Raw genomic sequence first — 26,472 nt, 5'->3', positions numbered from 1 at the left:
TGAATTCTATGTCAATGGTCGATTCTTTTTGATATATTCCAGCCATGACTGGTGAAAGAAGAGCACAAAAATCAAAGTCAGGAGAAAAGTCTTCTCCAAAGGCAGCCATGACAGCAAAAACAAAAAAAAAAAGTGTGTTTTTTTAATGATTCAAATGCATGGAGTATATATGTTTTTTTTTTCTTCATTGAGAAATAACAGTTTTAATGACTGATAATTAAATTATAATCATGTTCTTGTGTGAGTGTGTGTGATGGGATACAAATCAAGGTTCCTAGGGTCAAAAATTGCCTGCTTTCAACCAGTTGGGGGGGGAGGGGGTTGACAACAAAGACTTGCTCTCTTTTTCTAGGAACAACAAAATAGATGGATCTGTAACATTTAGTGATTTGTGGAATTCAGACAGGGAAACCAGATGGAAGATGTCCAAAAGCTGTGGTGGAGGCTGACCAGGGTCAATTTGTGGAATTCAGACAGGGAAACCAGATGGAACAAGTCCAAAAACTGTGGTGGAGGCTGACCATGGACCAAAATGACACAATTGACAGGGGACCAAGAAACTAGTTGAGATTTCAAATTCTTATGGATTGATTGAAGACTACCAGCCACCAAGGTTGGATGCAGTCTATTCAGCCTGCCTTCCTCTTTATGAGGTTGATCTAAATTGCTCTATTCCTTTGTTCAATGTAGACTATAAATCATCAATTTTTTTCTTCTTCTTTGTTCCTTCCATAAAAGATGGGAAGAAGAATAATTTATCACAAGATACCACAACATTTACCTTTTCCCCCACACACAAAAAAAAAACCTCAAACATATAGTTAGAAAAAGAAAAGAACATATAGGACAGTTGTTAGATGTCTTCTTCTTTGCCTCATTATAGGATTGATATCAGAGATCAGCACATGGAACTTAGAATCATCATATCTGTAAGTATCTGGAGAGTAATTTCTACTTTTTAGGGCTTGTCTCCCTGGTTGCTAAACATGTCATTCTTTAATGTCCTTAACAGAACACAGGAGCAGCTCTTAGTATTCTCAACATCACTCCAAGTCATCTATGAATTATTCGATCCTCAAGATAATATCATTTATGAACTTGGAAGATAAAAAAGAGCAAGAGCACTTGGTTGAAAGAGAGATTCCTAAAGCTAAGAAATCAGCACAAGGATAGGTACATGGAGAAGAAGAGAACCGCGACCATTTGCAAACTCAACTAAAGCTAAGAAATCAGCACAAAGTGTTTGCACACTTACAACTCCATACATTCTTGATATCTTTGGCCAAACACAAGTACAGACAAGAAAGAGAGATTTGGAAGAAAATGAACAAAAGAATACACAATGTATTTATTGTTCAACCACTCCAAAAAGTGTGTATCATTAACAAAGCTTATGACAGAGTATGGAAAAGAAAAAAAAAACATATATTCCCCAAGTAGGGAAATAAGAGACAGAATCACTATGAACAATACAGCATCACAAAACAATCCCTGCAAAGATGTTACCCTTTCAATCTCATACTCAACTTTGTTCACGTTGAAATTAGAAAACCTTTCAATATGTTGGCATGGTATTCGTGCAATCCAATCCCCAAAAGTATCCAATGCCACAGAAGAAACTATTATATGAGAACCGATCCTTAAGACAAAGCAACAGAACATATTCATGGAACAGCATGGGGAGCTGCTTTGCTGTCTTGGAGCGAAATGACGGTTTCAAAAGCACCAACCAGGGCCTTCACCTTGCTCTTCCTGGTCTCCACAAGTTTACTAGCAGTTTCCTCAATCACCTGGTTTAACAAACCTTGGGTATCCTTCTTTTCCTGCACATCTTGATGTCTTAAAACAACAGTAGGTGGTTTTGACATGGGAGAATTTGAGTCTGCACCACTTGGCCCTGTCTTGCTTTTGTAGCCTTTTGTGGATACATCTCCTTTAGCATTTTGGATGTTATTTGCTGTTCTAGCCCGCCTGAATCTGAGTATTCTTGGAGCATTGCTCTCATGTTGCAGGCTGACTACCTTACCTCTGTTGAATTTTAATTTGTGGGATGCGGAAATTTGATCTTCCGAGTGAACACTTGCAGTTCTTCTATGTTTCCTCTGAATTTCACCCTTTGAAATAACAGTGGGAAATCTCTGCGTTACTGCTTTTCGTAAAACTTCACCAAGTTTAGAACCAGAGTCAAGATCTTTCTCATCTGATGGATGTGATTTGTTCTTCCTCAGATCTTGCTTCATAGTTTTGAGATTTATTTTCTCCGGTGTTGCCTCACGGACATTCAAAGTCTCTTTATTCATTCCCAACTTTCCAGCTCGTGTTTGATTTTTCACTTGGGAGGCAGTGCCCACATTCCTATACATCCTTGGCTTTGTGGTTGAGACTCCACTAGTATGAGGTTTCATGGACAGAGAGGATAATGATGGTTCCAGTATTTTCTCTTTTCTGTCTGATTGACTTGAAAACTTGATTATTCTCTCCTTGTTCCTTCGAGCTAGTCCCCCTGAAGAAGTCAATCGGGATATAGTTTTAAATGATAGATTCTTGATTCTCATGGAGGTTGCACGTTCAGGAGATGCATCGACATTCTTACTAGCTGATAAAGCTTTTTCCTTGACTACTCTAGGTGTTACAGATATGATCCTCTGTTCAGCCTCTGGCTTGACAGAAGATACTGTTTTCCATACATTTGGTGCAGTCTTGCCATTTGGTACCCCAGATAGATCAATCTTTCCTTGTCTGATGACGTTAGGTCGGTGAGAGATACCAATAATTTTGTTGCCTCTCTTGAGCTTGTTCACATCTCTCCTTGCTTTGGCACCTACACTAGAACTAATTACCTGTTTTCCTTGGTTAGATAATTCTTCCTCCTGATATAGAGGTGAACCTGTAGCAGGTACAGTGGATAATGTTGCTTTCCGTTTCATGGTTGAATCTTCCCCAGTACATCCTGCTGCACCATTGGCAAGTCCGTTCCAAGCAGATGATACATCCTTGTATTTCTTAGGTTTCATGTTTGAGGGTAAATTGGATGATCTGGGTAATTCTGTAGATTTATCTGGTGATGCGTCTGGCCTACTGGATGTTACATGCTCAGCAAATTCAGTGTCTTCCATCACAGTTGTATGCAGGGCTGAATCCCTGATATGTTGGGTTGATGCTGTAACCATATGCTTTACCATAACAGGTTCTGCAGATGATCCTTCTATCGGTGCAAGCTCAGTAGAGTCATCACCATTCTGAGTTGCTGTCTGATCAAGCTTGATGCTTACAGTCTTCTCAGACAATACTTCAGACGATTTAGTTGGTTTATGCTCATCAAATTCATTGATTGCTGAGACGGATGACAGGGTCATTAGCTTGATGTTTGTCGATTCCTCTGTTGAATTATCAGATTGATTTGCAGGTGAATGCCCAAGAAATGAATCAATCATCTGGTCAGTTGAAGGGAAACTAAACTTCATATTTGAATACTTTTCAGCTGATCCTTCTGCCAAATTTGTAAGCGAGTCACAAAGCTGAATTATCCTCTCAGGTGGCAGGTCATTCTGTTTAATTACCTCAGATTTTTTAGTGTGTTGTTCTTTTTCCTGAGAAACCACTATCTTATGGCTTACTTTCTTTCTCCTGTCTTGCTGAGCCACAGCATTCACTTGATTATTCTCATCATCAGGCATCTCTTTATTGGCTAAGAATATTTGACGAGCAGGACGCCTTTTCTTAGCTTCAAGATCATGCTTTATTCCATACTTGCAGAAGTCATGGCAAGAACCTGTAGAAGTTCTAAGGTAATGGGGAACAGGCTTTTCCTCACTTTCTGGAGAACATGGTGAAGTTCTTGTTTTTGTTTTCCCCATTGATAATCTCCTTACAGAACTTTTAGGTTTGAATATCTCAGGGGTTATGGAGACAGTAACCTTCTCTGTTGCCTCTTCAGTCATTGGCAAGGATATGTAGTATTAAATATCCAGCGCTCTGTGACAAAAATAAAGTACGAACACTAAGCACAAATCAACTTCTACAAACCAGCAAATGGATACGAGTTATATCAAGGAAATTGAGTGAACCTGCAACAGAAAGATTATTGGAACATGATAAAAGCCTACAACGTCACTATATGATTCAGGATTGACCAGATGAAAATTGCTGTATGAATCAGCAAGGCATTTCAATGAAGTTATATTTACAGACCAATATCATTATGCTTAAATGTAGAGAGCTTGATGGTAATCGTCAAATCCATTAATAAATGCAGTAATGGAGCTCCCAATGATAATAAAAACACTGTTAATATTTTTCTTTTTTGAAAAATTAGTATATCCAGTCGGATTGAGTGTAAGACTCCTGATAAGGCAAATCATAGGTTTTTTTCTGAAGATGCACCGTATTGTCATTTGTTAAGGCTCAACCCATAAGTTAAACCTAGAAAGACAGTTATGAAGGACACAAAGTCCACTAAAATTTAACAAATACAGAAAGAAATGAGAAATAATATCAACACCTACTTCTTGATCCCAAAACTGTGACCACGTTGGATAACCCTTATCACACTATCATACTAATACTAAATGTAGAAAAGAGCTAAAAATGTATTAGGTCTTTCAATAACAACCAGAATCTAGATATCAATGATTTGAATTGGAAAACAATACCACCAACCAAAATTATTTCTATCTTACAACTACATTTGTCTTTGCAACTTAAATTATAATCCATTCTTTCTCTAGGAACACCAGAACAAAAGTATTTGAAGAATCAATAAGTGAAAGAGGTGATAGTATCGACAATGTTTCAGGTGCAATTCCTCACTCAGAAGCCACTTCAACAAACAACTAATAAGAGTCAAAGTGCCAACCAATATTTTGTCTCAATCTGCTTTAGCCATTTCTTTCCAATATGAATTGGTGTAGGATACTATATGGTAGCATATGAACAGATATTTAACAAAAGAACAAGTTGAAGTTTATATGTGAGCCTCACTTGTGTTTGAAGAGAGTCCACTTCCAAATTATCAATCACTTGCATGGTTGAAGTTGAGCAGACACTTATGCATAAAAGTTATTTGGCTGCTAATTATATATAAGAATTAAGTAAATTTCCATGTAAGAATCGAACATAAGAACTGCATACAACTTTCAGTATTTTCAAAACTTCTCTTCTAAAGAAAATTGCTAAGATATTAATAACTGATATCTCACAACCAACATGCAGAAAATGGAAAATTGTACCTAATTATAGTTTTGAGTAAGTGAAAAAAGAAGCTAAGGATATTTATATGTAATTTGAAAAAAAAACTAAAGATTATTTTCATGTTTGAATCAAGATTGTAATGAGTGGTAACAGCCAAACTCATGATTTAGGGGAAAAAAATAGGTGGATGATAAACATATCTGAAATTCATGTTCTTGGTAGGAGGGGAAATATCCATTGTTCAAAACTAAACAAATTTCATAATCCAAACAACTCCATTCATGGAACTTGTAAAATTTTGAACTATTGAACTCTGGTGATGAACTGAACTTAGGCCCTTTTTGGTAAAATGCAAAGAAAGGGAACATCTTGGAGAGAAAAATACACCACTTCCAATCTCACTCGACAGGTCTCCTTATAACCGAGTGCAGAGAAAAATTGAGTGCGTGAAATTCAGTTTCTTGAAAGACAAAAGTTGCGGCACCTTTTTCTTATTCCCATGCCAAGAACAGAAGGAACAAAACTAAGAAGTCACCGACATCACTGATTTCTTTTGCACGATAATTTCAATATCACGGTAGAGAAGGAACAAAGATCCAATGTAAGATATATGCACGTCAGAGCATCCGATGAGTACATTCAAGCAAGCAACAGGAACTGTCCTTAAAATTGGCAAAGTTACAAAAGCCTTAATCTTCTATCAAGAATTAATACCAAAGCTCCAAAGGCCCAGTAATCAAGATCCAATCTTTACGTAACTTCCTTCACCAACACAAACAAGAAAGATAATTTCCCTTTTTTCTTCTCAAAGAACCGATGAGAAAACCATCAGGTATCAACAACTCACGAAAACCCGAGAGAAGAACAAAAAATGGGGGTGATGTCATGACTTCCAACACTTGTTTAAAGATATATAACGAGGAAAACAGAGAATCATCTTAAAGTTGCAGCATACGGTAGACAGGAGTGCTTTTTCTTCATCGTAGCAAACAAGAACCGAGGAAAGGTCGATCCAAAAATCCAAAGAAACCAAAAGAAAGGAGAACGATCAGTGGATGAAGCAGACGGGGACTACCTTTCGATTCCACGAGGAATATGCAGGCGATGTCAGAAAAGCTGCAGAATACCCATCAAGACCGCATCTTTCTACCAACTCCGAGCGCTGTAGAGAAATCAAGAGGAATTAGGATCCCACTTCAGCGATCTTGCGCGCAACGACGGCGTCTCAAGGCGACTGCCGGCATGTAGCGTGCTGTCTTCGCCGAAGAGAACGGGATACCGACGCGATCGAGATATGGGAGGGTCTTAAAGGGCCCCGCACCCAAACCTTTCTTATATGGGACCCGAAACAGTGCGAGGAGGAGAATAATTCCAAAAAAAGATTTCCTCTACTGGGCCCCACAGTTGTGACCTCCCCAAGATGTGTAATTAGCTTGCAATTATGATAAGTAGTAGGGGATCCAGTCAAAATTATTATATCATCAGATTGATAAATAAATATTATTAGAACACATAACAACTGATGTAAAATTTATAAACAAATTGAATTATATATTAGTCGAGATGGCAATGAATACATGTTGATAAAACACCAAATATGACATCCAAAAATTCAAAATATAAATTTACTTGAATGATGCATTTGGGATTGATTACTGTGATCATTTGTCTTTTTTAAAGCAATGCCACTAGATAACGAAACATATTAATCCAGAAAATATTTGCCATTATTTATCAGAAGTTACCAGGTGTTGCTCCCGACTGTCACTCGTTGTTGCTGAGGCAGTAATCAGTCCTGTTCTGGACTTGTTCATCTCCAAAGCTCTACAAAGAAACAATAATGACCTTCTCCATGATCAATCAGCTGCAAGTTATCAAAACTGTTAACATTGTAAGTATTGGAGGATTTAAAAGTTTGTAGACCTGTCACTGCCATGGACCAAGTGAGATCCATTTGGATACTTCAGAATTGTGCATTCACCAAGATGATACTTGAAGTAATAGTTTCACTGGAAATGAACTGCTCCAGACTACACTGATGGTGCCCACTGACCAACACATTGGGCAGGTATCAAGTATTCAGGCATCTTCAATCATAATTGACTATGCTTTGTTACTTTCTGAGTAAATTTGATACATGTTAACACTCATGAACTTGATTATGGTAGGTTGGAACAGGTGGCTCGACAGCCAATGCATGAGGCTTTTTCTCGGAATAGTTGAATGGAGAGACAGCTAGTAACTGAGGATAGAAAATGGTGATTAGCAAGAGAGGAGGTATCTTGCAGAATGCTAATGGAATGTTCTTAAATATAGTTTGTTCTAAACTCTAGAGTCACCGGTGGTGAGATTGAATGGAGGTCAGTCCCAACTCCTTTAAAGAGTTATTCCAAAGGGTCCATCATGCACTAGAATTCCGGGATGGAAAAGTCTCCCATTTCCTAGCATTGTTCAATGGCTTCTCATTGATAATGATTTGCTATGAGCTGGCAAAGCAGCTAATCCACTATAAGTCAAAAGGTTGATTAGATTTGTTAGCTAATACATGCACTCTGATTATGATAGTCCGATTCTTGTGTGGCTTTGTGAACTTCAATTTAATGGGGTCAATTAAAGAAGCTATAACACTAATTTTTTTTAGAAAAGTGTTCAAAGTGTTTTGACCATTGAATCCAAATATAACACAGGCAAATAGATCACTTATGCTTTGGATCACAAGTATGGGATGGACCACTGGGTTCCATCCATTTCATCAAGCTTACTTACTAGTTAACTAATGCAAAGGTGTGACTTACATATAATGTTTCTGTTTCATGCACACATAGGCCTATCATGGTGTTCAATGGACTGTGCCACATTGTAGACTAGTTATTATGTTAGGACACAGTGAGGAGTATGATTGCTCAGTGGAAAGCAATAATTTACACTACAAGAATGCTTTATTTTCTTTCTCTAGGGTAAGGCTCTTGATGGTTATCTAAATGATTTTGTTCGCATGGTCTAAAGCTTCCGTCGATTATATAAATATTGTCCATAGAGTAATCAACAGTTCAAACAAATTCAACCTTTAATGCCTAGGTTTTGTACAAGAACAATAAAATGTAATATGATGCCACTTGCAAAAAAATTATTTTGTTCCATACCATTTTGTTCTTAGAAAATGTGGATTGGCATTATGCTTCCCAACAAAATCGAATCCTTAAATCTTTTCGCTAAATAGTTTAAAGAGAAGAGCATAAACATATATATATATATGAGGATAAAGGTTTTTAAACTGATTTATCAATCTATTCAGATGTGACTAATTAGATCTCAACCAATCGATCAAAAATCTAACAATTAGTAGGAGAAAATCTTCTACCAATTATATCTACATCTCAAAATCCAAGTGATGAAATATGCGTAACATTACTGATATTATCTTTTGAAAAAAAAAGAAATTTTTATTAAGAAAATTAACAGTAAAATTCAGTTAGGATGTTACCTCAGCGTAGTCTCGATCGAGGTGAAGCCCCAAACTCTAACTCCAATTGCTCTCGCCTGTCGCTCGAGCCAAATCCAGACATCAAATTGGCAGAGTTAATAAAGCAAACACGTACGGTGCACTACGCATACTCACCGAACTACTCGCCATTCCCAGTGGAAAATTATACTACGCAGGGGACCAAGAAAAATTAATTCGATCATCTTTGATCACACATTGCATGGACCAGGCCATGCGACGCAACAGTGACGACAAGAAGCCTTCTTCCTGAAGAACAGACACAAGGACACATCTCTGTCCTCTATGTGTTCTCAGTGTTCTCGCTCGGCATTAAGCAGCACGGCCCACATCACCATCCTTTGCCCACGAACGTGGAATGGACGGGAAGAATGGTTGTGGACGGTGGACAGCCTTTAAGCTCTATAAATGCTATTTATGTTATTGGATTAGGCCCATTAAGGGATTTGAATATATATATATATATATATATATATATATATATATATATATATAATACAAAAAAGTAAATATATATTAATGTCATTCCACAAATATGATTAGAGATTAGCTGATTAAAGATAAAAATAGAGACTGAAATATCCTATTAATATGTTATCAGAATATGGATAGCATTAAGATAAAAATAATTTATGCTAAATCGAGTATCAATAATGTACGTAGCCAAAAACTAGACTACACTGTGGTAAGAGCCTTGAAGGATACCTGAGACGATACCCTCCGATCTCAGCCGTTCGGAAAATGGTATCACCGTCGTGTGGGCGAAGTAATTTGTTGTGGTATAATTTGCGGGTGTCTGAAGCAACCATTTTACTTTACGCTTTCATCTGCCGTCCATTCTTAAACCGACGGTTGCGATCACCTCCTGGTTGTCGGTTGTTAACGGCCGTTTCTGTTACAAGTGTGATAAAAGTTGAGCCGTTGGAATTGTGTATCGCTTATTTGCATGTATCGGAAACGTTATAAATGTCTGTTATATAAGATGCGGTTCTATGTCGCCTCCATTTTGGTGATGCCGAGAGAGAGGGGGGTGGAAGAGGAGGAGGAAGAAGGGGAGAGAAATGGAAGGTTACGAAGTTTTCGTATCCTCCCCATCCTTCTCCTCTTCCCCGTCCTTCACTGTTGGTATGCTATTCCTTGTCTGATAGGTATCGAGATTGTTTTGATTCAATTCTTTACGTGATTAATTCCTTTGTTTGAAAAGGAAAAGCAAAAAGATTCGTATTTTAGGTGGTTTGAGTGCAAATCATGTAGAATATGCGTGTTCGTATTCTGAATTCTTTGTCTTGGTTTTCAATTTCTTGGCCTCTGGTCAATATTTTGTAATTCGAAGCTGCTAAGTTTAATTCGAGGTCTTGACATTTATCCGTGCAGTTCTTACGATGGTGTTGGTCAAATACTGATGTCTTTTTTTTTTTTTTTCTTTTGTCATCTGATGCGATTGGAATATGAGTAATTGGAGCAAATATGGTGGACAATCGTGGTACTGAATTATTTCGAGGTGCCTTGATATTAATCGGTGTAGTTCTTAGTGTGAAATGGGTATCAGATCAAATGCTGCTTCTTTTTTTCGCCAGATGCCATGTAAATATGATTGATCGGAGCAAATTTGCTGGGCAAATGTGTTACTTGTTTATTTTGTAAATAAATTTGAGCCTGATTGATTTAGCTTTAGTGTTCCAATTGTGTGCCATTGTTTGTTACCATCTATATATTGTATTAATGCAATCGTTTATGATCTATTTGGCATGGGAAGCATGGATCATTCAGAAGTTTAGTCTATTGCTTAGAGTTTTATTACATTATTTTGGTAGGACATGATTTTTATTAGATTCGATTAAATTAAACTCAAATTATTGTTTGCTTATTGGTCCATGCCATAGGGTAGATAGAGTTAGCTTATATAATAGCGTATTAAGTTGCCTTTAATCTATCATGAACCGATTATGATGTAGAGTTTTTCTTTGGAAAGAGCTTTATGTGGGCAATATTGTTTAGTCCTTAGGTAATATGTATCTGCAGTAAGAACTTTGAAGCAGTGTGTTTTTGTCACAGTAACTTCGTACCTCTGATCTGATAGAAACTGAGTTTGTCATTAGAGCATAGTGATCGAGAGACATGGCATGTCTAGAGTGAAAGATTGGCATGCATCCTACTGAACAGAATGATATTTTCCCATAATTTTAAGCCCTCTTTTTACAAAGATCAACATTTGATTCTCATCTTTGCTTCCATTTACTGGATCTATCTTGTTAATAATGATCGGTCCTACCGATGAATGTATTCGTTGGTAGTGAATTAGATGTGGCATTTTCCTCTTTGTTCTTAATTTAAGATTAGTGCTACTTACTAACTGTCATCTTTCTCTTCTTAGCTCATCATTCTCTATAAATATAGAACTATCTTATCCTTTGTATGTTACACAACTCTTTAAGCTGTTACAACTTGAAAGCAATATGGTTAAGGAGATTGATAGTATCATCAATATGTAAGCCAGAATTTGTTTATTGATTCAGACTTGCCCCTGAAGAATGCCATCTTTGGTTGTTCAGCTGCCGAAAAGAAGTCATTCTGATGATGCTGCTTCCATTGCTGTAAGAATGTGGAGTTGCGGTTCACGTGCCACAGCTGGAAGTTTAGGACCAAGAAGCAACCTTATGAAGTTGAGCCAGGCTACTCATCCTGATTGCTCCGACGAGGATGCCTCTCCATGTGCCAGCGAGGAAGTAGGGCTTGAATGCCCAATTTGCTGGGAATTTTTCAACATTGTGGAGAATGTGCCATACGTGCTATGGTGTGGCCACACCCTCTGCAAGAACTGTATTCTAGGACTTCAGTGGGCTGTCATAAAGTTCCCAACTTTGCCAATCCAGCTGCCACTCTTCATCTCCTGCCCTTGGTGCCACCACTTGTCGTTTCGGCTGGTTTACAGAGGCCAACTAAAGTTTCCTCGCAAAAATTTTTTCTTACTCTGGATGGTTGAGAGCATGAACAGCGAGAATGCAAGATGGTGTTCTGCATATATTCAGGATTGCCATTCTGTTTCTAATTCCAGCAGCCGCTCGTCTGCAGAAAGCAGCGATGGCAGCCACCAACGCAACATTCGAAGAACTCCTCAGGACATGCATTCATATCATTCACATCGGACTTATCACTTGAATGTTGGGAATCACCAGTCATCTCTGCGAAAATCATTGGCATTCCTTGCTCACCTGACTGCAAAGCTTCCACTGGTTGTCATATTCCTTCTCATCGTACTCTATGCGATACCGGCCAGTGTTGCCATCTTGGTACTGTATATCCTTGTCACAGTCCTGTTTGGTTTGCCTTCCTTCTTGATATTGTACTTTGCTTATCCTGGTTTGGACTGGCTTGTAAGAGAAATCACTACATGAGATTTGTATGGTACCATCCCTGGATGGACAAGCTTGCAGCCACCTGGTTGTGCCTGTTAAATAGTATCGATGAGATGTAATCCTGCTGCAGTCTCCATTGGCTATAATTTTGCTCATCATTTGTGTGTCTGGTTATTGCATTCTTTTCTGATTGGGGGGGGCTTCATGTACAGCCTTGGTATGCATGATTCATGAACTTTTGGTTCTCTTGTTGTAGTTTGGTAGCCCTCTTACAGATTTTCTCTTAATGTGTTGTTCTATTCTGTCCAATGATGAGTAAAATTTTGAAGCTGGGTGGTTGTTAATGTTTGCTGCTCTATTTAGCTGTAATGCTATCCACATTCCAGTTTGCTGTTTCCATGTCAGTGTCTCTGTAGGTAGGCACATGAATCTCATAGACTCAATATCAACTCTGTTTTCTTAAAACAAAATAAATGCTGCAGATAACACCCAAATGAGAAAACCAGATGTCCCCTAGAAATCTAAAGAGAACTTTTAGAACAGTTGGTAGTAAACTTATCCTCCATTTTTTATTCAGGACAAGCAAGGCAAATTACTACATTGCAATAGCATGGCCAAGCCAACAGTGTGAAACCATAGTGTCAAGAATACAAATATGGACAAGAAAAGGACACTACATATTGAGAACTTTCGATTTGCATCTAAATAATTTTGAAGCAGTGGTTTAACATATGGTCATACAAGAATTAATTTTCCTCTGAATATCAAGTAAAAGAAAAAAAGAAAAGAAGATCAAATGACTTCTAAAAATTCTACAAAAGGCTCCTCTCAACACCTCTTTGCAAGCAGTACTTCACTTTGAGCCTTCATTCCATGGCATACTCTTACAGATATGTTAGCGGGGCACAGAATTCAATCCAACCTACGTAGCAAATACATTAATTGTACTTCCTTTGTCAATGGCATGATCCAATCGCCATAGAGCTCAGCAAATAAACTAGGCTTTATTTTGAACACAGGAGGTCCTACGTCCTTCTCGCTAACTGTCACCTCCTGCCCAAAGATCTTAGCCTTGGCCTCTACCCTCTGTTTGATTAAAGTTTCCACTGATTCATATGTTAGAAGACGCATTAGCTGATCACTGTCCTGAAGACCACAAAAATTTAAAGAAAAATGGAGAGAAGATTTTGTCAATACAAATGTGGATCGATTAGCTTAGGGAAATGAAGATGCAGGATAAAGAACCATACTTGTGCCCTTATTGCATGCTTGTAGACATCAGGTGACTCCAGAAATTTTGCCTCAGCGACAAACTTCCCATAATGGATTCTTTTTGAGAGAGCCTGCAGTAAACAGAACAGGAAGATTATAAAACAAACAACACAACTTGCGCATGTGAAGAAGAACCAATGGCGTCCAAATGGTGCTTCAACACAAATCTTAACGTCACCATTGTGAAGAACAATATCCATTTCTGAAAACGCTAGACAAGTAGAAAAGTTTATGTATGTGTAAGTTGACGCAATTTTGTAAGATGATCTCTATATACTTCATACTCTGTGCTGGAAAAATGAATTGAACTAGTGGATACGCAAGGCAAACTCCGAAGGAAATCCATGTGATAGACAATTTTGAAACTAATTGCAGGCATACCTGTAAACAGATTGTATCGCAAACAGCACTTGAACCACAATTACGATCACTTCCCTCTTTAGCCAATCTTGGAAGTAGATTACAAAAATACATTTCCCATATCTTCTTGTTTATATTGATGGAATTAGCAACAGGATGAAGAACCTGGACCATTTTAAAAAAAGTTGTAAGACCACCTTAAACAGACAAATAGTCACAAGTAAACAACAGTGTCTACTAGATTGTTGGAAAAACTAGTAATGTTGAACTGAACTTCTAACACTTTTCATAAATTGCATGGTGCAATGTTTCACAGAAACATAATATCAAACTGATTTCACCTCTACAGAAGATGGACCAGAGTAACAGAATCGATCAAGTTAAATAAGAATTCTGCAATTGGTCCTTCATTCTTGATGATTCTAAAAATATACAAAATTTGTTTTTGATACACTGTATCCTTCTTTATTCTCACCAATCTTTCCTTTATATTGGCCATTTGAATTAGTTCTTATAAGTTCAGCACCTTAAGAACCAAATTTCCCTCATGCCCACATGGCACATACACACAAACGTGCGTACACACACATGGCACATGCACACAGAGAAATCTTACACCTCTCTTGAACTATTTTTCTCACCTATCATTGCCAGAACTTCCATAAGGATTGTTATTGTAAGAAATAATTGTATGGTATGGTCTTTTTCCACATCATTATCTAGTCATCTAAGTTTAAAATTTCTTCTGACTAAATGATAAAAGAAATGATAAGACTACCCTTTTATACGACTGAGTGTGTACAACCAAGTCTGGATTTTTCACTACCAAGAATTCTACTTCATCATCTGGTTATGTATATCAAACTGACATATCTCCAAACAAATAAATAGACAACTATCATCTATAATAGATCATGTGCAGGTCTAGGATAATCAAAATATCATGCCTTAATTTTCTATATTCAAGGTATAAAAGCAGTAGAGTCGAAACTGTTCTCTATTTCTTTACAGAGAATGAGTAACTGCAGGCTTTGTGTCACCAACACATTGTTTTTTCTTTCATCTTAATATTTTCCTATAACGAGTTTGATATATCACCAATATCGAAAATCAATTTGATAAACAGAGAAAAGATAGTATTCTGCAAAATACTTGAGACATTTTTTGCATGCATAAGAATGCATAAGACAATGCTATCGTGTTGAGAATTGAAAGATGTAAAAGCTTTGCTTTACATTATATTTATCTGTAGCAAAGCTATAGATCAGGAAGCTTGGTCTATGCATGCATGACGAGACGATAAGGTAACTAAAGCTATCGACGTATGGTTCAAGCACTCACTACAGCTATGGTAAAGTACTAGCCAAGGCATGTTAGAGTAAGAGTACTTCTAATTTCTAAATACAAAAAAGTCATTTACCCCTGCAGTATGTTTAAAACCAATAAGGCACACTGGAGATATTTACATAAACTTGTTATTGAAGAATTACAAATGTGAGATACCTGTCTACCTTTGGATATTCCATAGGTGGCAACATGGGCTCAGGCAGGCTATCTGGAAAGAAAGGATGCTCATCTGGGCCCTTGTACCTACCAACCTATATTCCAAAGTGAAAAATGTCAAACAGAGAATTGTATTATTTTGATGCTGTTAACATTCTTTTTGAGCTGCGGCTCACCTGTGCATGTACTTTTTCGGTTTCTTCAGCCATAAATTCAACCAACGAGCCATGGAATCCATCCATGTGGAATGCATTTTGATGACATGTGTTGTCAGCATTGTAACAGTACTGTGCCCTCTCTAAAAGGTTAAATATAATTGCATCATCTTGCCTCATTAGAGAGTGTCGGATGCTCTCCAAGGTTAAATTTTCACTTTGATCTACCCTATCTTGCTCCACACTGTAAAGAAAATGAAATCATAAAAAGAATTCAGATGTTGATAGATCAATTAATCTCACTGAGAACAGGAAAGACAAAGACAAGTTGACATGCATGCACAATTATACGAAGTATACAAGTATACAAATCACTGACATCTTACAGACACTCATTAGGTCAAGAAATAAGAACAATGAGGTCCCTGCACATTATTTCAAGTACTCTAGATTTTTACTATCAGCCAAACAACTCAGAGTTGCTCTACGTTTACTTTGTTATGTTAAGGTAGAACTAGTATTTAAATAAAGAACTGTTTTTTATTCTAACTTTGTTAGTCAACTCAAAATTCAGAAATATTAAGAGCTTTCCTTTTCGTTGTGACAGGATCATCACAAAAATCTCAGGGGCAACATCTCCTAAGATGACAACTTAGTAAATCCTCCACTTCGTCTACATTTTCATGAATAATTAGGATTTAAAGTCCCCTGGAACTCAAAAAACAGGATAAAGGAACAGACACATCGATGATTGATCAATAAACTATGCATATTCGTAAAACAAAATCAAGAATGTGGCAACGTGCCAATAGTTTACTACATTCAGGGATTGATTCCGTAGCCCAATGAATAATTCTTGGCAACATTCCACCATAACTCTATTACATGCACATAGTAGATCGATACAAGAACAACGAAGGAAAAAGAAACTGTTTAACCGAATGGGCACCAAAGCCCGATCCAGAAGAAAGAAACCAGAGAGGCAATTTTAAGTTTGTTTGTGGCAGACCCGGAGAAACATAACAGAAAGTTCCACAAAGCATTAAACGAAGATCCAAGTTTCCGCAGATCCACAAGAGAAATGCTAGAAAGACACCAACTTTGACCCAAAGCGTTGGCGATAACGACGAAGCGAAAGCAAAGATGGCGACTTTCTTGTACCTGGAAGGAGAACTATCACGGATTTGGATCGCATGGAGCTTTTTCCCAGATTTAATAGATGCCGAGAGAGGAGACCCAAAGCGGAGCCTTTGCCCGGTCCTATCGCAGAACAAGAGACCGCGCATCGGGGATTCAAAGACCCGAGGGACGCTCGGCGACAGAGGAGAGGGCTTCGAGAGCTTGAGCTCCATTGCAGAGGTCGAGAAGAGCCTCCGAGGAGGAACAGGGAAGAAGGGAGGACAAGGGAATGGGAGAGAGGCACCATTCCATATAAGCCGCTCGTGGTGATCCCATGGGGTTTGGAACAGTGCGGTGTGGTAGGTGGTGAGATCGAAGGTGGCCAGAGGAAAAGAATTTGGTGCAAAATAAGATTTTTGGATTTCAATCAGACTATATATATTTATATTTATATTTATATTTATATATATTATCACATGATGTACGTCAACAAAAGATGATCATTTCGATCAGCCAATTTTTCTTGGTCGGCAATCATAATTCTTGCCCTCGCAAGAACAGAGTTCCACGCTTCTCTGCTAATCAACACCAACACTGAAGATGCTCAAGGCATTACCAGAGATTCAGGCTAGCTTTATGCTTCTCGTTCATCAGTCGCATCATGAGTCAGGAACAACACTAATCAGCTAATATGTTCAACGAGAAAGCTAGATTCCAACCAAATATCCTAAACAGGGAACAAACAAAGTCTTGGCTGCAGCTACACACCGTAGCGGAGGAAGTCGTTCGGTACTCCTAGCAGAAGAAACTCCTGTAGACAACGCTTGACCTCTCATCGAGTAGGCGTCTTGGACATGGCATGGAGGATGAGATGCTGTCTGCAGAACACTTTGTATTCTGCGAACCTTGTTTCTGTATCTCCTGCAGATGCACACAGAGAAGCCAAGCTTGTGCCTTTGGTTTGGTGTTGCTTTAATGGCTGTGAGCTGCAGTGGCATCACTGGAGAATTATGCAAGCAGATTTCTATTGACAATCATTTTTTATGATTTATTATAAGAACTTGTAATATTTCGAAGATATGACAGATTACTATGATGTCCACAAATCCACAGCCTTATGCTTTTTTGCATTACAACGAGATTGTAAACGATATTAGTTTATAGTTAACTTACAATAAACAATAGATATTAATTACAGTGCTTCACCTTCCGGAAACCATTATCTGAGATTGACAGACCACATGAAGCTATAATAGCTTGCAACGCTAACAATCGTTGATGCTGTTCTTGCTTTTCTGCCTCCACCACTCCGATGTGCGCATGTTCAAGAGGACAAAGAAAACATCGGTGTTTATCCATCTGGATTTTTTCTTGCGTGATCGACCTGATGGCTTCGAACTCGAACTCGAATCATTCATTGGCTTTGAGAGGAAAAAGAAAACGATGAAGCACGGTTTCACCCCCTAAAATTTCCATCTTCTTCGATGAGCACATCTAGACTTTTCTAAGTTACTTTTCGGATGAACTTTAAAGAAGACCGGAATCGGTACAGAATGGTCGGAGGTGCTACAGTCGTGTCTTCTCTCGGTTGCCGGGGATCATGGGAGTCGTAGGGACCTCTTCCCAGGGCTCATCATGCCGATGCTAACAGCATCATGCGCCATGGAGAAAAAGATGATTTGTCTGACCCAATTACTATGTTTGTACTGCAAGCTTTTTGGGTGAGTCTTAGATCTGGCGTTGTGTGGTTTGGTAGTGCGGACCGCTCCTCTCTCCACTCACCGGAGTCGAGGCAGGGAATCAAGTCTTCACGAGTGTCGTGTTACAGGCAAAGGGGTCTCCATCAATCCCAGTTTTCTTTAGCTCAGTCGCCAACAAGTGTCATGAACAGTTGAGCTCGTCTTTCATCGCATCTCCCTCCGAAAGTATGCTCTCGTGGAGAGGAGGGGCAGAGGCCGGTGGGACCCACACCATATCTACCGACAATTCGCTGTCAGCCGCCAACAAGGATACGAGGAGGCCACCATCGGATGATATCGTCATGGATCGACAGTTCTATGCCATCTTCCATACTATAATCCAAGTTGTTAGTAATCTGAAGGGGGAAAAAGAAAATATTGGTGCGTATGTGTATGTGTGCGAGTGAAGGTAGGAGCTGTGTAGATATCCATTGGACTGTTCTGCCTTTGTCTCGTTATGTTTCTTCTATACCCCCACAGAAAGGCAAGGCAGGGAGGAGAGAATCTCTGAGCCCATAAAGAAGGAAAAGATCTCATTTCGATCACTTCTCCCAACGCCCAATAAAGGATACTCACTGGAAAGTAGAAGAAACCAACCGAGAGAGAGAGAGAGAGATGGTAAAGGCCGAGAAACAAAGGACAAGTTTCCGGTCACTGTAGTTCTTGGAAGGTCGTTCATTCTTGTGAGACATCTTTCTTTTATCTCGGATCTCTTGCCTGCCCCTTTCCTTGTGGCCCAAGGGATCGAAACCCCCCGATCTGCTGCTGCGTCTGGTGCTTATGGCCTGTTCCAGATGCCCATTTTTTTTCCTTTAGTGCATTTTGATCCCAAAAGTTGCATCTTTTTTGGGCCGAGTCTTCGCTGTTTCCAGTGGCGCGGCTATCCCTTGTCTTGGCTCCTCGTCTCCTGAATTGTTGCGGCAGCTTCGGGCGCTCGAACGGGTGGGACGCTCGGAAAGTTGCCGTTTTTCCATGGCTGAATGCTCGCGGCAACTTGGATTTTCGATGTTCTGCGTCCTGATGCCGAATTTGCTACGACGATATTCGCAAGATGGATGAGAGGGAGAGGTGATATATGTTCTTTTCTTCTTCGGTCGATTTCTTGATTTAGATGATGATTGTGATATCTCTGTGTTTGGTTTGTGGTTATTTGACTCTTGCTATTTCTTTTAAAGTGGATGTTTATTTTGATGTAGGATTTTGAGGGCGTGCTTTAGATTAATTATCGTTGAAAGAAATGATATGCTTTTTCTGTTTGCTATTGGATAAAACCAGAAAATTTCCGTCCCTTTAAGCCATTTTTGACACTTATTTCTTTCATTATGATGATGGAGTCTCCTGCTGATTATTGTTTGTGGAGCGAAGCTTGAATTGAAAAGGAAAAGATTTGCTCTATCTTCAACCGCTGATGTAAAGATTAATGAACTCTTATACCTCTCTTTGATTCTACCAGACTTCTTTTTGTTCTTCCACTGCCAACTTTGCATGCCAGGTTTTGGTATAAACAGTTTTCTTTTGTGAATTTACTATTTCCCATATTTGGGTTCTACTAGGTCTGTAGGTTTCCTATCTTTGGACCAAAGGCTTCTTCACTTTGATGCTCTTCTTGTAAATGTACTCTGTGTTGTAAGTATATAGATGTCATCCTTTTCTTCCGATTCAATCTTTAAAAACCTTGAGCAAATGGACCAGCTTTGGTTACGAGGTTGAACCTCATCTTATGGGTTCCGAAGCCTGAAGATCCAATTTTGAAAAATGTGCTTCTGCCTGCTGCAAATAATTGTCAGTTGAATGCTGCAGTGATCTTGAACATCTGCATTCAGGATTTAGTGGGAATCACATTCAAAGTGCCGTAGCTTGTTGCTATTCTATTTGGTATCTCCATATGTCCCTTTCTTTTCAACTGCATTCTAGTGTCTATGAGCTTGTAGAGTATTGCTTCACATAGTCAATTTATCCATTGGCACTCTTGATATCATTGGCTAAGTTAATGCATGGGTTTCTATCTATCTTCACATGGTTTCCGCATGCCTCCTCACCATGACTTTTCGTATGGAATCCTAGGTGCTGTCTCCAATGATATTTATGCCATCTTTTCATGCCTTTCTTGTACCATAACTCCTTATGTTCTTTGATTGTGTAATTATGGGTTAGGGCAGCAATTGCAAATGTTGCAGTTGTACATTGTTGCTCCAGGTACATCATATCTTTTTCCTGTACATGTTTAGGTACTAGATTAGTGCTAGTTATTGTGGCATAAATGCAACATAATCAATATTACATTAGGATGATGCATTCGGTTTCGTCTTATATTTCTTTTCTTGCTAAACAACTGCCAGTCAAGAGACTGAAGCTTGTGATTGTAAACATTGTTTCTTTTTCTTTTAATATAAATCATTTTCATCACTACCTATTATTAACTTATCTTTGCTGCTATTGCTACAGGCGATGGTGGTTGATTTTAACTATTTCCCTTCTCCCTACCACAGATTTCCCTTCTTGATAACACTTGCTAAAGTTCCTGAGGGAGTAGGGTAACTTATGCTTTTATGTTGAACATGAAATGTACCTACAATTTGAAAAATAAGTATTACTGTACTATGTTATTTTTGGAAGACAAAAGCCCATTTGACATTCCAGTGTTGTCTCTTTCACTTTCTTTTTGTTGCATAAAAAATCCACTATAAATCCTTTTGCCACTATCTTACTATTCTTTGCTGATTAGCTTTGGAACTTGCAGGAATGGTGATGAAAGTGCAGGGTAAATATTACCTTCCAGGATATAATTCCATGTGGGAAATTAAAGAGGATGCAAGAAATAGTTGGTCTTGGTACTTTCAGGACAAGAAGTTTAGTGAGCATCTCTACAACAATCACGTACCAAAGTTGGTGGATGGATGCTCGGAACATGATAAAGGCATGATAAGGCGGACAATGCTTGAACATGAAGCCATATTTAGGAAGCAGGTAAAGATATTAATGTTCTCTATAACTGTTTGAGAAGGAAATTACCTCCGGGATGAGTTAATCTATTCCATTTCACTTTATAGTTTATAGCATTCTTGGGATGCACTTCATCTCTGTTTTCTTGGTGAAATGACTTGATTATTATGTCTCATCTCTGCTTAATGGTTTTGATAACTTAATTTTCTCAACAAAGTCTAGTTGTTTGTGACAAACTTTGTGTTTTAAATTCTCATCAATTATCCTGTACTTTGGCTATTTGGTATACCTCAGTCACCAAAGTTCTAAGAACTGACCGTGTAGTGATAGCTATTAGGCTAAACAAGTTGACATTATCCTCACAGATGGGATTTTCATGTATATTCTGGGAGAAAACTGTCAATGGCTGCTGAATTATGAATTTCAACTTGCGACATATTTCCGATCATTTTTGTTGGTCATATGGAAGGCATCACTTTTAACTTCAGGTGGTTTTTATAAAATATGAAAATCCTCCTCAATGTATTCTTTGATTAGCCTTTAGCTGGAAGATGTAACTCTCATTTTTAAGTTCCAAACAGCTTTAGATTCGTTATCTGATATCTTATTTACCAAAAGGGATCAGGTAAAATTGATCTTGCTTAAGTAACTTGCTAATATTTTATTTGTTGATAAAGACATTAATCTAGATTCAATTAGGGTCAGTTCAGATTGCTTTCCCAGTAAATTTAAAATTTGACATCTCATCTCTAGTTCAGCTAAGGTTATTACAGATTGCTTGCCCAGTACATAGAATATTGACATAATTTTTTATTCGATTTTGACTTTTATCTTCCCCAAAATTTGATCTCTTACTAATGCTTGTCTTCCAGATTGTCTCGAGTCTTGATCTTTTCAATAGTTCTGGAAAATGATTTTTTTGACATTGAATCCTTTTTGAAGATTTTTTCAAACATGCAAGTCATGAGTTTGTTTGTACTTCCTTATTTGGATTGTTGTTTATAAAATAAAGGCAGAGGTGTCCACTGCTCCTCCTTTTTTAACTCAAGCAATCTAATATTTAGATCATGGACCGGAAGCTAATTGTTTAGTATGTATGTAGTACACATGATTTAGAGTTTTCAATCATCATGTCTTTCTTGAGTTACTACATGGAACTTTTATATTTTCAAGTTTATTAAGTAGTTCAGTTCCTGCACATTCTTTGCTTCTAGATTCCCAGAATAGGATAGCCTGACCTAGCTATATTTATCTTACAAAGTTCCATTTTCCCAGGTTTTTATTAATTTCTATTTGTTTGAAAATTTTACTGTTCTTTGTAGTAATTCACTTGCAAATCGAAGAGGAACACTCAATCTTGAGGAGTCTGTCTGTATTTTGATGAAATATTGGACCAAGTTGTATCGAGTCAAAGAAGCTCAAACAAAAACCCGGAGAACAAGATTGCATTTGGAAGAATTAGGCCCTACTTCTTTCTTTATCTTCAGATTATTGCATCAGTAAGCTTAGACTAACAATGTAGGCTGAATTCATTGAGAGGATAGATGTTGTGTATGTACACAAACCTGTCACTATCTGATGTTCAATTGGATTCCTCTTTATGAATAAGATAGTCTTCTCCTGGAGAGAAGAGAAAATAAAGATACTTTTTTCCTCATATCACTTTTGAGCTTTCCATGTGCTTTCCTGTAATAAATGTTGTTTCACTTGTCGTTCAGGTCTATGAGCTTCATCGTCTGTATAGAATACAGAAAGACCTGATGAATCAGTTTCAAACTAGAGGGTATTGTGGATCTTTCACACCGGCAGAAGCATCACACTCAAATTCTTTTTCATCTCAAATGCAATCTGAATGTACTGAAAAGATATTACAGATATCTCACCTTCCTCTGGGAAACAGTGGCGACGGAAAGACACCTTTTGCAGGCACCGAGAGGTCCCATTTTAGTTTCTCAAGGGAAGGGAATGTTCGATCTGATCATTTCCCATCACTAAATGGAGCTTCTCAAAAGGACACCGAGGCACTTGAATACAAGCCTCTGAAGAAAAGAAGATTTAACCTTCAACTTCCAGCTGATGTATATATAGACACTGAAGATACTGATGGATCTGTGCAGACTAAAATTGTTGAGTTATCGCATAGTGCTAGTATTTTCAAGAATGGAAATTGCTCTCTCTATTCTGAGAATGATGTGAAGCTCACTCTAGGTGGTGATCATAAAGAAGAACATCAGATACTGAATTCACCAACACAATTTGGTATATCAGCCTGCAGTGCAGTTGATTTAAATAAACCAATAACAGAAATATGTTATGAAACTCCAGCAAAATCAGCTTCTATTCAATTACTTGGCTTCGAGACTCACAGCAATAGGAATCAAGAGCATCTTTTATCTCTGAGATCAAAGACTAATTTCATAGAACGACATGTCAATCAACAGACTACTTCAGACCACTTGCATAAGGATGTACTCACAAAAAGAGAATGGCCATTATTTAATCATGAATCTGGTAATGTTTTGATCTCTTAAATTTGTTTGTTTGGTCCTTTGTGACTTGGCTTAAACTGTCATATTATGGCATCATTGCAAGAATTTGTCAAAACTAACCAGACCTTGCATTATTCAACTGTCACTGTTAGATGCTCATCTTCATGCATTTGATTGAATGCTTGGTTTCCCACATCTGCTAATGCATGGTGTAGGTCCAGTGCACAGAAGTTAATTATGCTTTTCTTGTTAATGCATAGTACAAGTCTTGCTAATTATGCTGTTATATACCTTCTTCGAACTTCTTTTTTCTCATACTTATTATGTTTTGATTATCAATATACAGCGAACAAAGGGAGCACTGTGGATTCTTTTTCTCAGACTTTCTATGATGATAACGCTTCAACATCATCTGAAACTTTACAATCAAACACTAAGAAATGTCACGAATTTTCTTTATTCAACCATAATAACCAAGAGACATGGTCTAGACAAGAGCCAATTCACAATATCCAGGCATCTCTAAGAGTCCCTCATATCACCTGCTCAAATTTATCGCTAGTGTCTCCCTCAACGCCTTCTACAATGACAACTCCCAAGGCCGATTTAATCAGTTCTGCACCTTCATTTGTTTCATCTTGGATAAAACCTGCCATCAGCATTAGCAACAGGCAAACCATGGTTCAAGCACTTCCATGCTTCAGCGTGTCATCTAATCTTCCTAATGGGAGCCTGGGTTCCAAGATAGATGCTCAAGTCCCTGTTACTTGTCAAAATTGGAAAAATACTAAGAGCCTGTCCACAAGCCTAGGTTCGGATATTAGGGTGCCTCATGCAAATGGATATCACCATGGTCTTCATCTGGAGTCCAGTTCAGAACTACATACAGAAATTGCAGTTTGTAAGCCAGACAAGGTTGATGATGCCAATAGAGATCTTCGTTATCATTTGCCTGAAAACTACACAAAGCATTTCAGTAGCAGAGATTTGAAAACTCACCTGGACCTAAATCAAGTATTTCCAAGTGATGTTGAAGATAAGATTACTTTCAGACAGGATAGAGTCATTTGTGATGTTAATGATAAGGTGCCAGAGGATCCATCTTCATTCAGAAACAAAGCATCCTATAATGAGGCTGTTGACTTGAGAAAATATGATTCGAGAGCAGATTTTTGCTTTTCCAATGGGCGTCGTCAGCTAATTTCTAGCTCCAATGTTGTTGCTCCTGGAGGTGAGAGGAATGAAGGAAAAGAGCTGGATTTCTCTCGATGTACCATGCCGGAAGTCACATCAGCTTCACAGTTTAAGCATTACAAAGTGCAGGGAAATGAAGTTTCTGATAACAATGGGACAATTATTCTTGGTTTTCCTCTTCATAAGACAACACAACAAAGCAGCATATCAGCTTCTCTTCGGCGTATGGGAAAACATTTATCTGGTAATACTATTAAGAAAAATGGCAACATGATCATCGATGACTTGTCCTGTGATATACAGGTGCTGAATTCACAGGATAATATCCATATTGGTGATTCAATCACCGAAATTTGTAGTGGAAACAACAGGGAAAATTTTAGGAATCACATTCGTCCCAATGCTGAGTTTGCATGTAGAGATGAACCTATACCTTCAAAGATATTACCTAGAGATGAGATAGTGGTTCAGTCATCATATGCTAAATCCAGTGTAGGTGCAAAAATTGCTTCTAACATTGATTCGGAAGCAAACATTTCTCAGGCTCAAATGGCAATGATAAAGAAGTATAAACACATTCCATCAAGCAAGAAAGATGGTTCGGAGGAAAAGGATTATTCTGGTTTTACACTTGTTAGATTGGCTGCAGAGAATTTAGTTGCTATCTCTATGGGTTGCAGAGGTCATCCAGATGACACCAATTCCCACCCGTCATCCCTGCCTCGATTTGACACTTTGTGTTGGTTTGCAGATGTAGTAGCATCATGCAGAGCAGAAAACCCAAGGCTGCTGGGTGATGGTGGAGATGGCGGAACTCAATCTTCAGATGATGATGGTTTGGATATCTTTGAGGCAACGACACTAAAGCTCCAAGAAATTAAGGTGGATCGGTATTGGTTGAGATCAAAGGAACTTGAGATCAAAGATGAACATGAAGGCAAACAAGACGTAGGTGCAGCTTCGTTGCTTTTCGCAAAACCTCGGCGTGGCCAGGCAAGAAAGAGAAGGCAGCGGCGAAGGGACTTCCAGAAAGATATTCTGCCAGGTCTTGCATCACTGTCAAGGCATGAAGTTACAGAGGATCTCCAAACTATTGGAGGGATGATGAAAGCATCAGGTAGGCCTTGGCAGACAGATCTAACAAGACGAAACATTGGTCAAAGTGGAATAAACTCCCAAACAAACAGGAGGAAGCAGCCTAGAAGTTTGTCCATCACATTTGAGGAGATAGGGGTGAGCTCACTTCCACCATCTCAACCGAGTAATTCTGAAATAACAATAGATAAAGTGGGTATGATCGGATGGGGAAGGACGACAAGGCGATGCCGTAGGCAGAGATGCCTTCCTGTTAGTCTCGCTACTCATTGAACCTGAAAAGGAGCACTACACATGCAAATGCTTGTTTTATAGAGGAATTCAGACTGGTTCCTTAATGGTGCAAGTGGAAGGTACTAAATATTCATGAAATGTAGTTTTTTTATATGTTATTATTAGTTTTAATTTGGGGTTGGTGACAGTCAATAACAGCTTGTAAATTCCAAAATATCGTTGCATTACTACATGAAACGAAAAAAAGAACATTTGATTGGTAGATTCCATGAAGTCTAAGCTCATTTTTTGTGGGGACACTCCTGAGTAAGCTGCTGATAA

The 26,472-nt window shown here is 38.3% G+C and overlaps 4 protein-coding genes across 13 annotated transcripts; 2 read left to right on the top strand and 2 right to left on the bottom strand.

The window, feature by feature from the left end:
- Positions 1 to 1,324: 1,324 nt before the first annotated feature.
- On the bottom strand, positions 1,325 to 6,837 carry LOC103983606 (uncharacterized). The gene is made up of 2 exons (XM_009400848.3): positions 6,266 to 6,837; positions 1,325 to 3,975 (listed from the first exon to the last, which is right to left on the bottom strand). The coding sequence occupies exon 2, from the start codon at positions 3,939 to 3,941 to the stop codon at positions 1,665 to 1,667; it is 2,277 nt and encodes a 758-aa protein (XP_009399123.2). The 5' UTR covers positions 3,942 to 3,975; positions 6,266 to 6,837; the 3' UTR covers positions 1,325 to 1,664.
- A 2,858-nt stretch (positions 6,838 to 9,695) lies between these two features.
- LOC135639222 (uncharacterized) lies at positions 9,696 to 12,203 on the top strand. Of its 8 annotated transcripts, none has more exons than XM_065153028.1 (3): positions 9,703 to 9,840; positions 10,146 to 10,175; positions 11,209 to 12,203. In XM_065153028.1, exon 3 carries the CDS (start codon positions 11,224 to 11,226, stop codon positions 12,085 to 12,087), a length of 864 nt encoding a protein of 287 aa, XP_065009100.1. In that variant the 5' UTR covers positions 9,703 to 9,840; positions 10,146 to 10,175; positions 11,209 to 11,223; the 3' UTR covers positions 12,088 to 12,203. The 8 variants fall into 8 exon arrangements, with proteins under 8 accessions (XP_065009098.1, XP_065009101.1, XP_065009097.1 ...); XM_065153027.1 differs by having other exon boundaries at positions 10,146 to 10,193; XM_065153031.1 differs by having other exon boundaries at positions 9,704 to 9,840; positions 11,245 to 12,203.
- A 525-nt stretch (positions 12,204 to 12,728) lies between these two features.
- LOC135637773 (chorismate mutase 1, chloroplastic-like) lies at positions 12,729 to 16,837 on the bottom strand. The gene is made up of 6 exons (XM_065150553.1): positions 16,500 to 16,837; positions 15,360 to 15,582; positions 15,192 to 15,278; positions 13,702 to 13,845; positions 13,299 to 13,391; positions 12,729 to 13,194 (listed from the first exon to the last, which is right to left on the bottom strand). The coding sequence occupies exons 1-6, from the start codon at positions 16,688 to 16,690 to the stop codon at positions 12,961 to 12,963; spliced, it is 972 nt and encodes a 323-aa protein (XP_065006625.1). The 5' UTR covers positions 16,691 to 16,837; the 3' UTR covers positions 12,729 to 12,960.
- Positions 16,838 to 18,592: 1,755 nt separating this feature from the next.
- Positions 18,593 to 26,413, top strand: LOC103983610 (uncharacterized). 3 transcript variants are annotated; one of them, XM_065150258.1, is made up of 5 exons: positions 18,593 to 19,264; positions 20,642 to 20,730; positions 20,937 to 21,163; positions 22,858 to 23,650; positions 23,975 to 26,413. In XM_065150258.1, the coding sequence occupies exons 3-5, from the start codon at positions 20,939 to 20,941 to the stop codon at positions 26,188 to 26,190; spliced, it is 3,234 nt and encodes a 1,077-aa protein (XP_065006330.1). In that variant the 5' UTR covers positions 18,593 to 19,264; positions 20,642 to 20,730; positions 20,937 to 20,938; the 3' UTR covers positions 26,191 to 26,413. The 3 variants fall into 3 exon arrangements, with proteins under 3 accessions (XP_065006330.1, XP_009399128.2, XP_018682157.2); XM_009400853.3 differs by lacking the exon at positions 20,642 to 20,730 and having other exon boundaries at positions 18,594 to 19,264; XM_018826612.2 differs by lacking the exons at positions 18,593 to 19,264; positions 20,642 to 20,730 and adding an exon at positions 22,462 to 22,690 and having other exon boundaries at positions 21,027 to 21,163.
- The last annotated feature ends 59 nt before the right edge of the window (positions 26,414 to 26,472 follow it).

The sequence above is a fragment of the Musa acuminata genome, chromosome BXJ3-5 (assembly GCF_036884655.1).
Source record: "Musa acuminata AAA Group cultivar baxijiao chromosome BXJ3-5, Cavendish_Baxijiao_AAA, whole genome shotgun sequence".
NCBI lineage: Eukaryota > Viridiplantae > Streptophyta > Magnoliopsida > Zingiberales > Musaceae > Musa > Musa acuminata.
The sequence above is the reverse complement of the archived record's forward strand: the minus strand, read 5'-3'. Positions and strand labels throughout refer to the sequence as shown.